Here is a 15,388-nt window from a genome sequence, read left to right as displayed (position 1 = left end):
GTGGGTGGGGGTTATTGCTCATCCCAAATCCTCTTTGCCTAAGAACTAATAATGTGATTACTTTACCTCCATAGGCCTCAATTTCCGCCTGGGTAAATGGGGAACTCCTACCACATGCCATTGTTGGGAGGATGGAATTCTGTTTTAAGCACTTTGCTTCAAAAAGTAAGCCCTTGATCAATGTCATCACGACTATATCACAGGAGAAAGCTGAGGCTCAGACAGGAACAGTGACTGGTCCAGGGCCATAAGGCCATAAGAAGGAAGAGCTGCCCATGTTCTCTGTTTCACCCGGCAATCTTTGACACAGAAGAGGTTAAAGTGGAAGCTTTGCCCTGCACAGCAGGCCCATGGCCTGGACTTGGCTACCCTCTCTGCTCTGGAGAAGCGGGCCATCTGTCCAACACAGGATGACCCCAGCTTTCCTGTGGCTGTGTGTATGGCCAGTCCACAAAGGACACTTTGCGAGAGGGACACCCTTGGTTTTCCTCTGAAGAGCCAAGCCAAGCCGCGTCATGGCTGAGAAGTTGGGCATGTCAGTCCCATTTCCCTCACCTGAGAAGAGGACTACTCGTGTGTTTCTGCCTCATAGAGCTACTATGGGATTGAGCGAGTTAAAGACTGTCAAATGGATTTCAGGCAACCCAGTTGTGTGCTAACATAAACATGGTGAAGGCAGGTGACCTTGGGGTAAATACTATAATTTGCTGGGGAGGAGCTAAAGGGAGGTAGAGTTCAGTTCACCATAAAGATGAAGTTTCCTATAGCTCTGGCTGTAGGCATGGGAGAGAGCGGACTAGTGGACGATGGTTAGTCAGGAGGGTACAGAAGGGATTCCTGCCCTGGGGTAGGGAGTGAGGGGGGCTTAGGTGAGATAAGATCCCCTCCCTGTGCTCTCCTCCTCCTCTCTCCCCACTGCTGGGGCAGAAGGTCCCTAGCAGGTCTTTCCACCCAAGGTGGTGCAGTGAGCAGCTAGCTGTCTGACCCAGAACTTGGAAGACCTTGTTCTCCACTTGACTCTGACATTTGTTGCACAACCATAAGGCTCTCTTTAGGCCTCAATTTCCCTCGTTATCTCATAAACAAATAGAGCAAATGCAGTGTGTCAACTGTGATAATGGGACTGTGCAATGGATTATTGTCTTCCAAGACTTCAGATCAAAGGACTAGGTCAGTGGTGAAGAAGCATTGTAAGAATTCCATTGTTGTGGAATTATAGGTTAAAGTTGAGAGAGACCTGCATTCATCTAGGATCAGCTTGGAACCACACTTGGTGGTTTAGAAAGCATTTTCATGGGCTTTATCTTCTTCGATCCTCTCAACAGCTCAAATTTACAGCTACGGATATGGCTCTAGTTCACTTGTGTAAGTTAGGCAACCTCGTATACCAGTCTTTTAAAGCCCTGACTGGAGGTGGGAGAGAGGAGGGACTGGGCTGGCATCCCAGCTCCAACGGGGCCATGGGCAAATTACTCTTAGTGTAGAACTTGATGTGAGGTTAGGTGTTCAATAAGTGTTAGCCAGCAAACAACCAGAAAACATAGCTGGGAAGCGGCGGGATTGGGGCTTCTGGCTCCTGTGTCTGTGCTTTTTGCCCCATACTAAGCTTCTTCATGTCCCTAGTTCATTTTAAAGCCAGGGCCCCCCGGGTTGAACAGTGTACCGTGCATACAGGCAGACAGTGAAGGGGCAGCTGGGTCTCAGATACCCTGAAAGTGTTCATGACTGCCCTGGGGTGAGAGCCCTGGTCACCAAAGGGCAAGGCTTCCCTCTAACTGGCCGGTCCAGTCCATGAAAAAGGGGGCGGGCCCTTGCGGAGGCAGTCTTGGAGTGCTGAAATGACAGATGGAGAGCTGGCAGGTCTGTCTTTGGGCAGACGGATCGCCTGAGGCAGATATTGGTGCTCAAGCCCTGGGATTGGCCTAAAGAAGGGTTGTGTTGCCCCACCGGCTGGGCTTTGGCATCCTGTCCAACTGCTGTCACATCCAGACATAAAAGTAGCCTCGACGTAGTGCTGGGGCAGTGTGCTGGGCTTAGCGAGGAAGCAGCAGCCACCATGCAGGTGCCAACCAAACTCTACCCCAAGAACTGCCTGCTGACCGTCATGGACCGCTACTCGGCCACGGTGCGCAACATGGAGCAGATGGTGATGATCCCCAGCCTCCTGCGGGACGTGCCGTTGAACGGGCAGGGGCAGCAGGCTCAGGAGGGGGCCCCTGATCTCTATAAATACTTCACCATGCTCAAGGCCATCCGCGTGGATGTGGACCACGGGCTGCTGCCCCGACAGGAGTGGTGGTCCAAGGTGGCAGGTGGCAGAGCCCATGAGTCCGATCATGAAGCTGCAGAGACAGAGGACGAGGAGGAGAGGGTCTTGGGGAAGCTGGACCTGGAAGCTCAGTTCCACCTGCACTTTTCCAGCCTTCATCACATCCTCACCAATCTTACCCTGAAAGCTGAGGAGGTGACAAGGAAATACCAGGAGATAATGGGACAGGCCATGTAGGCCTTGGACTCTAGGGAAGGTAATGCTGGTGTTGGTGGGGGTCAGAGTCCGCTGAGGGACATTCCAGGGGAGACAACTCAGTGGGAGCGGGACAGCCTGGGTCTGAGGCAGGCACCTTCACTGCCAGGTATTAGGGCCATGACTCAGGAGGGTTCAAGGCCAGGCTTGTCTTACTCTCTTGACCAGGCTTGGTGAGAAATGGCCATGAACTTCAGGCTGATAGCAGGAAAGGTGGCCTGTGAATGCATATGTATGTGCATATGTGTGTGCTTACGCATGCATGCATTTACTAGTTAAGTATGTGAATGCTTGTTCACCAGCTTGGGTTCAAGGTCTGAGTCCACCACTAAGGGCTTGGTTTCGTCAGCTCAGTTCTCTGGATTTCCCTTTCTTCACTGAAGAGTAACAGTACTGATAAAAATAAGGCACTTGAGTGGTTTTATAGTTTAAAATCACTTGCATATCAATTTTCGAATGGAACTATCATTCCCTTTAACAGATGAAAAAAACTGGGGGCCTGAGAAGTGAAAGGAGTCCACAGTTATTCAGGGAACGGCAGAGCTGACCTGTGAATGAGCCCTGGTCTAACTAGAGTCCAATCCCCTTCCTGTGTGCTAGTGGACTGCCTTCACACCTTAGGATTCTGCAGCCTGGCTGCGGGTGGGGATGGGGGATGGCAGGGTAGAGTGAAACCCTGCTCTTTGTAGGCCAATTATACTTCAATTAAAAAACAAACAGGGGTGCCTGAATGGCTGTCTGTTGAGCCATTCACCTTCGCCTCAGGTCATGATCTCAGGGTCTTGGGATGGAGCCTCGCATCAGGCTTCCTGCTCAGCAGGGAGCCTGCTTCTCCTTCCTCTGCTCCTGCGCTCTCTCTCTCAAATAAACAAACAAATCTTTAAAACAAACTAGAACAAAAATCCAACTTGGTGTCAACTTTTGCAAAAAAGGAGGAAGGAAAAAAAGGAAGGAAGGAAGGAAAGAAGGAAGGAAGATGGGAAGGAAGGAAGAAGGGATGAAGGAAATAAGGGGAGGGAGGGAGGAAGAAGGGAAGGAGGAAGACGAAAGGGAGGAAGGAGGGAGAGAAAGAAGGAAAAAGCGCTTTGACCTGCCCAACTCCTTCAGAGACAAGAGCAGCGGTTCTGTGCCATGTGTCAGCATGTAGGAACCTGGTTTTTGTAGAGGCAATCTGGTATAGCAGAAGTCAAAAAATCTGGGCTCTTGCCCCAATTCTACCACTGACCTCTGTGTGACCCTGGACAGCTAGTCCAGCTTTCTTGTCAGTAAAACGTGGAGGTGAAACTAGCTGTTGTCACAGCTCTGACAACTTCATTCTCGGGGTGCTATTGCACGGCCAGATTTCCTACAGCGACACTACCGTCGAGCTGCTGTGTGATTTTTCCTACTTCAGTGGGTGCATGATAGGGATTGATACTGACTTGCTTTGTTACATTTCTGCTCTCCACAGATCCCAAGTGACAGAAGGCAGACTGTGTGGTGAGGACACGAACACTAGCTCTGAGGCAGATGGGAATGGTCTGGACCTGCAGCTGGAAACATAGGCACCTCGGTGTCCTGCGATGCTTTCCTGCCTCCCTCAGAGAGCCAGTTTGTGGACTTGGCACCAGGTCACCTTTAGAATGCTTGCTGCTATTCACAAGTCCCCTCACTCCTCTCTCCAGCAGGGGTGGTTGCCAGTGGTTCATGAGGAGCTCGGCATTACCTGCCAGTGTGTTACCGTAGACCACAAGTTTTCACAGCTGACCAAGTTAAGTTCACATCCTTTCTCTGAGCGGTCATTCACATGATCCTGGATGTTATGTAACCCACTGGAGCCTAAATTCCTTATCTCTAAAATGTGATAGTATCACTGATCTCACGAGATTGTCATGAAAATTTAAAAAGATGAATCAAAAGCCCCTGGCATGTAAGTGCTATTATCAAAGGTTGATTTTTTTTTCCTCCCCCCTCACCTTGTATTTACTCTAGCTCTTACTTTTTATCCTCCAGGACTAAGGGAGAGCAAAGTCCCTTAGGATGAATGGTTCACACTCTTGTACCTGCCAAGCATGAATGAACAATACTTTTTATTTGTTGAAGTAGCAATTAAAAAAAACTTGCAAACATCTTTGCTTCTAAAGTAATTTTTCAGACATGATTTCATTTTTAACAGGGGAGACCCAAGAGAATAGACATGGGACTCATCTGATTTTGCCCAGAAACCATATGCTTATGTTCATTCTAATCTGAAATCATGTAGAGAAATAATCTTACTGATCTCCCAAAACTAATCTGATCATAAAATCTGAGCTTGGAAACTTTTTGGACAAATACGTGAATTCAAGAAGTCATTAAGAATAAGTTTATTGCAGGTAGATGGGGATTTTCCTTTTAATGACACCAAGCGTGGCTATAGCCCATGTTAGCAGCTGAGCCCACTTTCACCAGGGTGATCCATCTACAAGCAAAGACCCCTCTGCCATTACAGTCTTCTGTCCTCCCAGTCCTGAGCCTCTTCCTTTTAAACTACCCTCTATACTGATTACTGCAGAGAGCTCAGAAATACAAACCTGACCATGTCATTCCACTAAAACCGTTTTAGTGACTTCCCATCATCTATAGGATCAAGTCCAAATTATTCTGCATGATTCAGAAAAACCTCCATAATCTGGCTTGCTTTGTCTCACTTTCTACTGGAACTGGAACAGGCAAACCTTTTCTGTAATGGGCCATATATTAAACACTTTCGGTTTTACAGGCCGTAAGTTCTCTGTCACAACCACTCAACTCTACCCTTGTAGCATGGAAGCAGCCACTGACATGGAAACAGAGAAGCATGGCTGTGTTCCAATAAAACGTACTGGCAGTAGACACGACTTGGCTTACAGGCTATCCCTTGCCAACTCTGAGCTAAACTCCATTTTAAACCTGTCAAATGTCTTAAAACTTGGTGAATGGAAACTGACCATTCTCTGATTAATTATTTTTCTTACGATAAAAAGGAGTCAGAGTGTTCGTGATGACCATTTTAATCATAAGGTGTTAACACACAGATTAACATAAACTTTCCATATCATGGAAACATGCTCCACAAAACTCAGGAATAACTGGTATTGGTGAAACCAAAGGAAGCATTTTGGAGACTTCAACGCACTGGATGGAATTCTTCAAGCAATTCGCCATACGTTTTCTTATCTGTAAAGGGGAAGATCACAAAAAATTTATTTCAAAATATGTTCTAGAAATCATATTTCCTAAAGAAAAATTAACACTTAATATTTTTGTAGACATAAACTTCTAAGAATTTCCTTATGTTCTTGTCTTTAACCATAGTTTGGTAACCACCGAGACATTCTGTTTCACCGGATGAAGGATAACTCTGGAAGAATTTGCGGTGACATCCAGATGGCTCCTTGGAGGGGAAAAGCGCTGCCAGGGGGTCCTGGCTGAAGGAGTAAAGGAAGGAATGAACAGGGAGGGGCAGAGGTCAGGTGGGAGGGCCAGGAGTCGAGGTGGTCAGCTTCCAGGTCCAGGCTGGCAGTGCAGGAGGCTGTGGGCACACCTGCCACTAATCAGGGACGGAATGAGGCGGTAAGGCTGCACAAGCTCCTGCTGACAGAGGGCGCTGGTATACAGAGGAGGCAGTAAGCCAGAGGCCTGGGACTGAGGACCTCTCTTGCCACTGGGTCTCACTCTCACTCTTAGGAATCAATATTCCCAAGAATCCGACTCCAACATCCGGCAGTTCTGAGTATTCCCCGTCCCTGATACATGGTTTTGTACTCTATTTGAACTCTTCACTGGTTAAAAAAAGAAGCTATACCTTTTTGATCCACCATAAACATCACATATGTGACTGAAGGCTATGGGAATATTAAATAGAATAATAAAATTTTAGAGCTAAACAGGACCTTAGATACCATCATTCACTATAGGGAAATTTAAATGCTTAATATCACACATTTACACAAATAGGAAAATCTATTTAAGATCTATATATTTACAAGTTCAAAAATTTTCTACATTCATTCACTCACTCATCACATATGAGCACATCTGTCTTATATATATTTATGTAAAATACAAACAAGAAAACATTTATATTACAATCAAATTTGTAGTTGAAGAGCAGTAAGTGGGCTGTCCTGAGGAAAATTCCTGTTTGTCCCTGGGCCAGGGCTTTTTTGAGATGATGACTGCTGAGCTGGAATTTGCTCAGTGGACAGGTAGAGATGGAGCAGGTAGAGGATCATGAAGGTATAGGGTGTGCACAAAGTGATACCTGGCAGGCTAAGGACACAGTGTTTCAAGAGCCAGGACGCAAGTGACAGGAGATGAGGCAGGTGCTTTTTTTTTTAGACTTCAGTTTTTTGAGAAAGATAGTGACAGAGATAGCAAGAGAGAGCACAAATGGGCAGGAGGGAGAAGTGGGCTCCTTGCTCAGCAGGAAGCCTGATGTGGGGCTGGCATCATGACCTGAGCGGAAGGCAGATGCTTAACTGACTGAGCCACCCAAGCGCCCCAAAGGCAGGGTTCTGTGTAGATCAGGTCAGCTATTACTTATTGCTTACTAGCAGAGGCTCTGTACTGGAGGTTGGGGAAACAGAGATGAATCTACAGTCTACTGAGGGACACAGACACATGCATGTCATGTGGTAGATAAAAGGCGTGGGCAAAGTCTAGCAGGCAACTAGCTCAGCCTGGGGAAATAAGCCCTCCTCAGAGTCTGGATTTTATCCTAAAAGCTATGGATAGCTACTATAAGCAATCCTTTTTAGGCATATCCATATTTGTCCAGAGATCATCTCATTCAGTAAGATGAAGGCAAGTGCAATAGTTCAAGCAAAAGATTATCAGGACATGAACTGGGGGAGTGGCAACAGGAGAGAAACAGAAGTTTAGAATTAAAAAATACTTAGGAAGTAGAAGAGCAAGTCTTTTTTTTTTTTTTTTAAAGATTTTATTTATTTATTTGATAGAGAAAGATCACAAGTAGGCAAAGAGAGAGAGGAGGAAACAGGCTCTCTGCAGAGAGAGAGAGGCAGGCAGAGAGAGAGAGGAGGAAACAGGCTCCCTGCAGATAGCCCCATGCAGGACTTGATCCCAGGACCCTGAGATCATGACCTGAGCCAAAGGCAGAGGCTTTAACCCACTGAGCCACCCAGGCGCCCTAGAAGAGCAAGTCTTGAAGACGAATGAGAATTCAAAGAAAGACTGGAAGATGCTTCCAAGGCTTCTGGATGGAGTATCGAGTGCCACTCACCGATGCAGAACACAGAACAGGAAGTCTGCACAGGCAAAGGGGACATAAATTCTATTTGCTGCCTGATGGACACAGAGGTAGCTGCCCAGAAACTGGACATACAAATTCAAGAGAATTCCAGTTAGGCAAAAGATGTGGGGGTCACCAGAATACTGAAGGCACCTGAAGCCACAGGCATGTGTAAGCACCTGGGTCTCTTAGTGGGTCGGGCCTCTGCCTTTGGCTCAGGTCATGGTCTTAAGAGTCCTGGGATCGAGCCCTGCACTGGGCTCTCTGCTCAGCATGGAGCTTGCTTCCCCCTCAGCCCCTGCCTGCCTCTCGGCATACTTGTGATCTCTCTGTCAAATAAATAAAATCTTTGTGTGTGGGGTGGGGGAGATTAACCAGGGGCGCCTGGGTGGCTCAGTCGGTTAAGCCTCTTTGATTTTGGCTCAGGTCATGATCTGAGGGTCCTGGGATAGAGCCCCAAATTGGGCTCTGTGCTCAGCAGGGAATCTGCTTCTCTCCTACCCCACCCTTGTGCTCACTCTCTCATTCTCTCTATTAAATACATAAATAATTCTTTAAAAAAAAAAAAAAAAAAAAAAGGGACACCTGGGTTGCTCAGTTGGTTAGGTATCTGCCTTCAGCTCAGGTCATGATCCTAGAGTCCTGGGATTGAGTCCCACTACCCAGCTCCTTGCTAGACGGAGAGCCTGCTTCTCCCTCTGTCTGTCACTCCCCCTGCTTAATGCATAAATCTTAAAAATAAATAAAAATAAATAAATAAATAAAAATAAAATCTTAAAAATAAATAAACAAAAATTTTAAAAGATTAAGAAAAAAATGAAAGAGGTTTGCTACAGTTAACTTGAAATACCTTTTTCAGGAAAATCCTCTGAATGTGATTTTACGTAAGCAAACATATCATGGTCCTTCACAGCATACACATAGTCTTGACGTTTTAAAAGATAATATCCAATAAAGACAAAGGAAGTAACATATAGGAGCTGGCGATGCAAACCTAAAATTCAAACAAATCCCAAAGAAAGCAAAAATCAGTCAGCGTATATTTAAAATCGGTTTTGCAGTTCAGACATACAATTTATCATTATTATTATTATTATTTTTAAAGATTTTATTTGTTTATTTGACAGACAGAGATCACAAGTAGGCAGAGAGGCAGGCAGAGAGTGAGAGAGGGAAGCAGGCTCCCTGCTGAGCAGAGAGCCCGATGCGGGACTCGGTCCCAGGACCCCGAGATCATGACCTGAGCCGAAGGCAGCGGCTTAACCCACTGAGCCACCCAGGCGCCCTACAATTTATCATTATTTCTTCTATCGTTCTTTAAAAAAAAAAATGCTCTTCTACATGGTTCTTTCAAAAAAACAGCCTTGACCATGAAATATCTTCCTAAAGAAATGTAGCAATTATGAAAAGTAACATTAAATCTACAAACATAACTATTAATGGAACCCAAAGTTTTATAAATTCAGGTTTTATAAATTTCCTCAGGAGAAAAGGTGGATTACTACAAAATCCTGAAGACCTAAACTCACTTGTATTCCAGGACATGTTCAGGGTGTGATGTGACAGAGATGAAGTCCTTTACATATGCTTGAAAAGCAATTGGTTTGTCTCCATATACCAATTTATATTTGCATATTTACTGGTTACCAAAGAAGCCAGCTACTCTACAAATATATATCAATATATTTTTACCTTCTAAACTTTGTACCGTGTGTTATGAATTACCTATTCAAAAACTATATTGAAAAAACCATCCTATAGGGGTGCCTGGTGACTCAGTTGGTTAAGCACTGCCTTCGGCTTAGGTCATGATTCCGGTGTCCTGGGATCGAGCCCCACATCAGGCACCCTGCTTAGCAGAGAGCCTGCTTCTCTCTCTCTCCCTCTGCCTGCTGCTCTGCTTACTTGTGCTCTCTGTCAAATAAATAAATAAAATCTTTTAAAAAAATCCTATAATAATGAGACTTGGGAGATCAAGTCATATGATCTAGGGAAAGTCAAAATTTGAATTCTGAAGGGAGATCCAAAGGTCTGAACTTTATACATAGAAGCATCTTTTTAAGAAGGTTAACTTCAAGTTTGATTTTCTAGCTATGCCCCAGAATTCTATCCCCAGTGTTCTTCTTATCCCACAAGTATTCCTTTATAAGTATTCATTTATTCCTATAGTTTTATCTTCTGTCCACCTACTGGTGAGCTGCAAGTGTGTTCAACTTAAACAAACATGCTGAATAACAGATATATACAAATGTTTGATAGGTATGTTCCCCTGAATACTCCCAAATGAACTTCCTTCCCTTCTAGTCATACCTCTTCCTCTTAATTCAGAGAATAATAAGACCATTCACCCAGAAAGTCAAGTCCTGGGTAATAAACACAGTAATCAACAACACCTCCCCCCTTTCCCCACCCTCATCCCTTCATTCAGTCACTGAGTCCTGTCAAGTCCTTGTAAATATTTCCTCACCTCACTTCAGGGAACTCATCTCTCACTCACACTAACTGCTCTCTTTCATCTCATTTCCCATTCTACACTTATCCCAGCCTCTCATTAGAGGAGTTTTTACTAAAATACAAACTTAGCTTGTCAGCCCCTTCTTCTTCAATTATACCCAACAGGGGACCAAACTCCTAAATAATGGCCTCCCAGGCCCTTCATGGGCTGACTCTTCCATATTCATTTGACATTCCCTGATATGCACACTGTGCTCCAGCAATGCTGAACTACTTTTAATTCCTCATGCAAATAGACTTCCATGCTTTTTTATGACACCCACCGGTTATTTCTCTGCCCAGAGACCTCCTCAAGATTCAATTCAGATTATCACTTCTGCTAAGAAGTCTTCCCAGAACTTTCCTTAATGTTCTTAACAGGGTGAAGGTCTCCCAATTAATACATAAACTGCTAAAGAAACTGTTTCCATCTACTACCATGCAAAGCCAATGCTTAATGCATCTTTGTGACCCAGCACGCAGATAGCACTTAATAAATTTTAATAAATGGATAAATGGCCTTGGGCAAGTCAATTTACTACCTTTAAACAAAGATAATACTTACCATATCATTCTCACAGCAGTATTGTATAAACCAAAGGAAAATGCATGTACAAATATTTTGGAAAAATATGTAAAACAATAAAAATGCAAAATATTACTATGATCTGTAACTGGATAGGGCCTAGACTCTTGCATTTCCCTTACCCCAAACAGCCATCTCTTCCCCTAATGGGCCGCCTGCAATTCAGCAAACCAAAGTGTGCTGGGTTCTACTGTGTGCCACTAGACTACACAAAGACCTAGACTCTATGCTTAACCATATCCCTCACAGAAGACTTCCTGAATGTTTCAGATAATGATGTCAGTGTCCCAGCCCTAAAGGCATGCTTGGCCTCTTACCATGTCCCCCCTTTCCCTAAGCTCTTCCCTTCCGCTCAGTGGTGGTTTCCCTCCTACCACATGCACAACTCCTCCAAAATCAATTTCCCTTTTTTTTATTAAGTGAATCTAAACTTGGAAACCATAGTGCTCTTTGCAGAACACCATAAATTATTGACGTATTAAACTAGAAATCAATAAACACATTTAACTTGGTGTACTACACTTAGATACCAACTAACTATAAATTTAAGACAGGCAAGTGGTACCAACATGGGTTTTGAACTCCAGATGGGGGAAAAGCGTAAGAAAAAATTCTACTTAATATTTTCTGCTAACTTGAAAAAGATCTATACAATATGATTTCATTTACAGAATAGTCCAAAACTAAATACAGCATGCCAGGTACTCTCCATGGCTATAGTTTTGAAAATCCACTGCATTTTCCTCCTTCCCTGCTCCTTTGTCACACCTGTTAACCTACATGCATAAACATGTACCACAGTTTGTCTTTTAAGTGGATATGCTAGTCAGGTTATAAATTTCTGGGGGGCTGGGACCAGGTTTTAGACTTCCTTGCAATCTATCGATACTTACTTAGTCAACGAATACTAACTGAACACTGCTCTATGGTAATCATTAAATTAGACAAACACAGTATATGTAAATAAATGCTGCTGAAACCCATTTCAATAAATTCCTCAATCCAAAGCAACTTAGGGACACCCAGGGAACTCAGAAACTCTGACCCCTAGCCCTAGATTAAGGGCTTTATCTAGTTTTCACAGCCACACAGAGGTAGATATCCTTATTTCATAGATAGGAAACTGAAGCTCATGGAGATAAGTAACTTGCCCAGAATCAAACGGCTAGTAGGATGCAGGTGGTGTCAAACCCAAAATCATGTGCTCTTGACTATTATGCTCTTCCTCTGGAATAGTCTCTATTCAATCTGTATCTCCTCTGTGCTCCCAAAGTGCTCACTGCTCACCTAATTCTATGAAAACACTTTCTCTGCCATGCCTAGACCCATTATGGACTATTTAGTTGTCTCTCGATTAAGAGCTCTTCAAGGTCAGGGACGGTATTCTTTACCCCATATACCCAGTATGTAACACTGCCTGGCAGAAAGAGCTCAGCAAGATTTATTTATTTGAGAGAGTGAGAGCAAGACAGAGCAAGCAAGTGAGCACAGGGTGGGGGGAAGGAGGGGAGAGGGAGAGAGCCTTAAGTAGACTCTGCCCCACAGGGCACTCTATCTCACGACCTGAGATCTCACGACCCTGTGATCACCACCTGAGCTGAAACCAAGAGTCAGATGCTTAACCACTGTGTCACCCACCAACTGTGTCACCCAAGTGCTCCAATTATTCTCATTTTATAGATGAAGATACTTTTTTGCCTCTGAACGGCCTGACCAAGTAACTTGCCCAAGGTGACACAGATAGGAGACAGCGGAGTTAAGCCATTTAGTTCCAAAGTGGAGTTCTTTCCATTACAACAAACGATAGGCTTGGGGAAATGTGGAGTGGTGATGAAAAGGGAGAAAACTTCAACTCCCTAAAGACAGAAATAGACAAAGATCATTCCTTTCTGTGGAGAGGGGTCATACTATTTGTGCACTGGAAATCCTGGTATTTGGTGAGCTGGGAGCCGGCCTTCAGGCATGAACTATAGCTGGAAGGTGGCAAAAAGAGGCACAAGTGAGGTGACTCCTGGTTGCCTGAACCACTGTATTAAGCTTTCTTCTTAACTGAGCACCTTGGCTCCAATCAGTGTTTTGCACTGACAAAGCTGACCTTCTTCCTGACTTTTTTTTTTTTCTAGATTTATTTATTTATTTGGAGGAGAGAGAGAGAGGGTATGAGAGCAGAGTCAGGGGAGATACAACAGAGGGAGAGAGAATCTCAAGCAGACTTCTCACTGAGCAGGGAGCTAGGCGCTGGGCTCAATCTCACAACCCTGAGATCATGATCTGAGCAGAAATCAAGAGCTGGTGCTCAAAAGACTAAACTATCCAGGTGCCCCAAGTTAACCTTCCTTTTAAAATACAAGACCCCCAGGGCCACCTGGGTGGCTCAGGTGGTTAAGCATCTGCCTTTGGCTCAGGTCAGAGTCCTCAAGTTCCAAGATCAAGCCCCACATTGGGCTCCCTGGTCAGCGGGGAGTCTGCTTCTCCCTCTGTCTGCTGGTCCCCATGCTTGTGTTCTCTCTCTCAAATAAACAAAATCTTAAAAAACAAACAAACAAACAAACTACCCACAATGCCTGGGACACCTGGATGGCTCAGTCCGTTAAGCATCTGCCTTTGGGTGGGGTGGTGATCCAAGGGTCCTAATATCAAGTCCTGTGTTGGGTTTCTTGCTTAGCGGGGAGCCTGCTTCTCCCTCTGACTGTTGCTCCCCCTGCTTGTGTGGTCTCTAACAAATGGATAAATAAAATCTTTTAAAAAAATAAAGCAACAACAAAAAATAAAACACAAGGCCCAGGGTTGCCTGGGTGGCTTAGTTGGTTAAGTGCCGGATACTGATTTCAGCTCAGGTCACGATCTTGGGGGTCGCTCTCTCTAAAAATAAATAAATAAAAAATAAAACACAAGGCCTGGGGGTGCCTAGCTGGACCAGTTGGTAGAACGTTCAACTCTTGATCTCAGGGTGGTGAATTCAAGCCCCACAATAGGGCATGAAGCCTACTCAAAAAAAAAAAAAAAAAACCAAACAAAAAAACAAAAGGCCTGATTTCTGTATCTCCTCACTCTACCCCCCTCCTAACCCCAACAACTCCCAAAAGCTAAAAAGGTTCCCGTCTGCCTAGAGAATAAATTGCCATTATCTTTAAATCTGCCTTATCACCCTACACTGCACACTCTATCATCAATCTTCTCTCAGCTCAGAGGCCCTTGCCTCCGTTTACTTCCACTAGCGTCCCATGGGCCTGGAAGGCTCTTGCCTGGTATTTACCTGATAAATCAAAGGGAAGTTCAAAGATACTTCTTCCAAAGCTTTCCTCCTCTTTTCCCTTTGGAAATCCACTGCCCTTAGCACAGCTGCCATGGCAGCTATTATCTGACAGGAAGCCACTGACACACTATTAGAGAATACAGCCCAGAGGCACCTGGGTGGCTCAGTGGTTAAGCCCCTACCTTTGGCTCAGGTCATGACCCTGGGGTTGTGGGATCCAGACCCACAACAGGCTCCCTGCTGAGCGGAGAGCCTGCTTCTCCCTCTTCTTCCCGCTGGTGCTCTCTTGCTATCTCTGTCTCCCTTAAAGAACTAAATAATAAATGAACAGATAGAATGATTACAGCTCAGTGGTTCATCCTCTCCTACTCAAAGCAAGTCCCCAGACCAGCTGTATCTGGAAGCTTTTTAACAGCAGGCTTCTTCCCAGACCTTCTGAATCAAAATCCACATTTTAACAAGATCCCCAGATTATTAGAAGAGAAGCACGGACTTTGAATATAGACTTGAGGTCTAAAAACAGGCTTGCTACTTAATGGCCCTAAGACGTTGGGCAAGATGGGTTAACCCCTCCAAAGCCGTTTCTTCATTCCCCAAAAGTATTTTGAGGGCGAAGACTATAGTGCACGTAATGTCAGTAGTGCATGGCACGAAGTACACGCTCATTTTTGCACACACGCACTTGTGGGTTAGTGGGCTGCAACGACCTCAGTTTCCGTAAGTGCCACTTTGGCCCCAGCGGGTTCTGAAGCCCTCACGGGACGCAGATGTCCCAGGGAGGCGAGGCGGGGCCTGCTAGGTGAAAAGCCCCGGAAAAGCGAAAGCACCTGGGCGTCCTACAAGGGAACCGGCCGGCAGCCCCCGACCCCCTCGCCTCCCAGCCGATCCAGCCCGCGTAGCCCTCACCGGCAGACATCACCGGCCTCCGCCGGATCGCGTTATCAAGTAGGCCGGAACAGTAGCCCAAGAAGCCGATGTAGGCGAGCCGCGGGTCGGTCAGCTTGGGCGGGGGGAGGCTCCGGGCCTCATCCGGCAGGAACTGTAAGGGCACTCGGCCCGGCCTTCCGTCCATCATGGTGACGCCGTTCCCACCTGAGGCCTGGCCTCGGACCACCAATTACAAAGAAAACTAGCAGGACCACGGCCTGGCCGCCCGCCGCAAGCCTTCTCCTTCGCGAACGCCGCTGAAGGGCAAAGCGCGGGGCGGTGCAGCGCCCAAATGCTTCCCCGTGCACGCTGCTGCCCGGACCCCGCGCACGAGGTTCCGGGCTCCTA

General features: G+C 45.6%; 2 protein-coding genes across 2 annotated transcripts; one reads left to right on the top strand and one right to left on the bottom strand.

Annotated features, from left to right (window-relative positions):
- Window positions 1-1,906: 1,906 nt before the first annotated feature.
- THRSP (thyroid hormone responsive) lies at window positions 1,907-5,130 on the top strand. The gene is made up of 2 exons (XM_032357295.1): window positions 1,907-2,525; window positions 3,975-5,130. The coding sequence occupies exon 1, from the start codon at window positions 2,057-2,059 to the stop codon at window positions 2,504-2,506; it is 450 nt and encodes a 149-aa protein (XP_032213186.1). The 5' UTR covers window positions 1,907-2,056; the 3' UTR covers window positions 2,507-2,525; window positions 3,975-5,130.
- Window positions 5,131-5,519: 389 nt separating this feature from the next.
- Window positions 5,520-15,311, bottom strand: NDUFC2 (NADH:ubiquinone oxidoreductase subunit C2). The gene is made up of 3 exons (XM_032357294.1): window positions 15,020-15,311; window positions 8,629-8,772; window positions 5,520-5,701 (listed from the first exon to the last, which is right to left on the bottom strand). The coding sequence occupies exons 1-3, from the start codon at window positions 15,186-15,188 to the stop codon at window positions 5,652-5,654; spliced, it is 363 nt and encodes a 120-aa protein (XP_032213185.1). The 5' UTR covers window positions 15,189-15,311; the 3' UTR covers window positions 5,520-5,651.
- Window positions 15,312-15,388: the final 77 nt, after the last annotated feature.

Source organism: Mustela erminea, chromosome 9, assembly GCF_009829155.1.
Source record: "Mustela erminea isolate mMusErm1 chromosome 9, mMusErm1.Pri, whole genome shotgun sequence".
Taxonomy (NCBI): Eukaryota; Metazoa; Chordata; class Mammalia; order Carnivora; family Mustelidae; genus Mustela; species Mustela erminea.
This window is presented reverse-complemented; position numbering and strand designations above follow the sequence as displayed.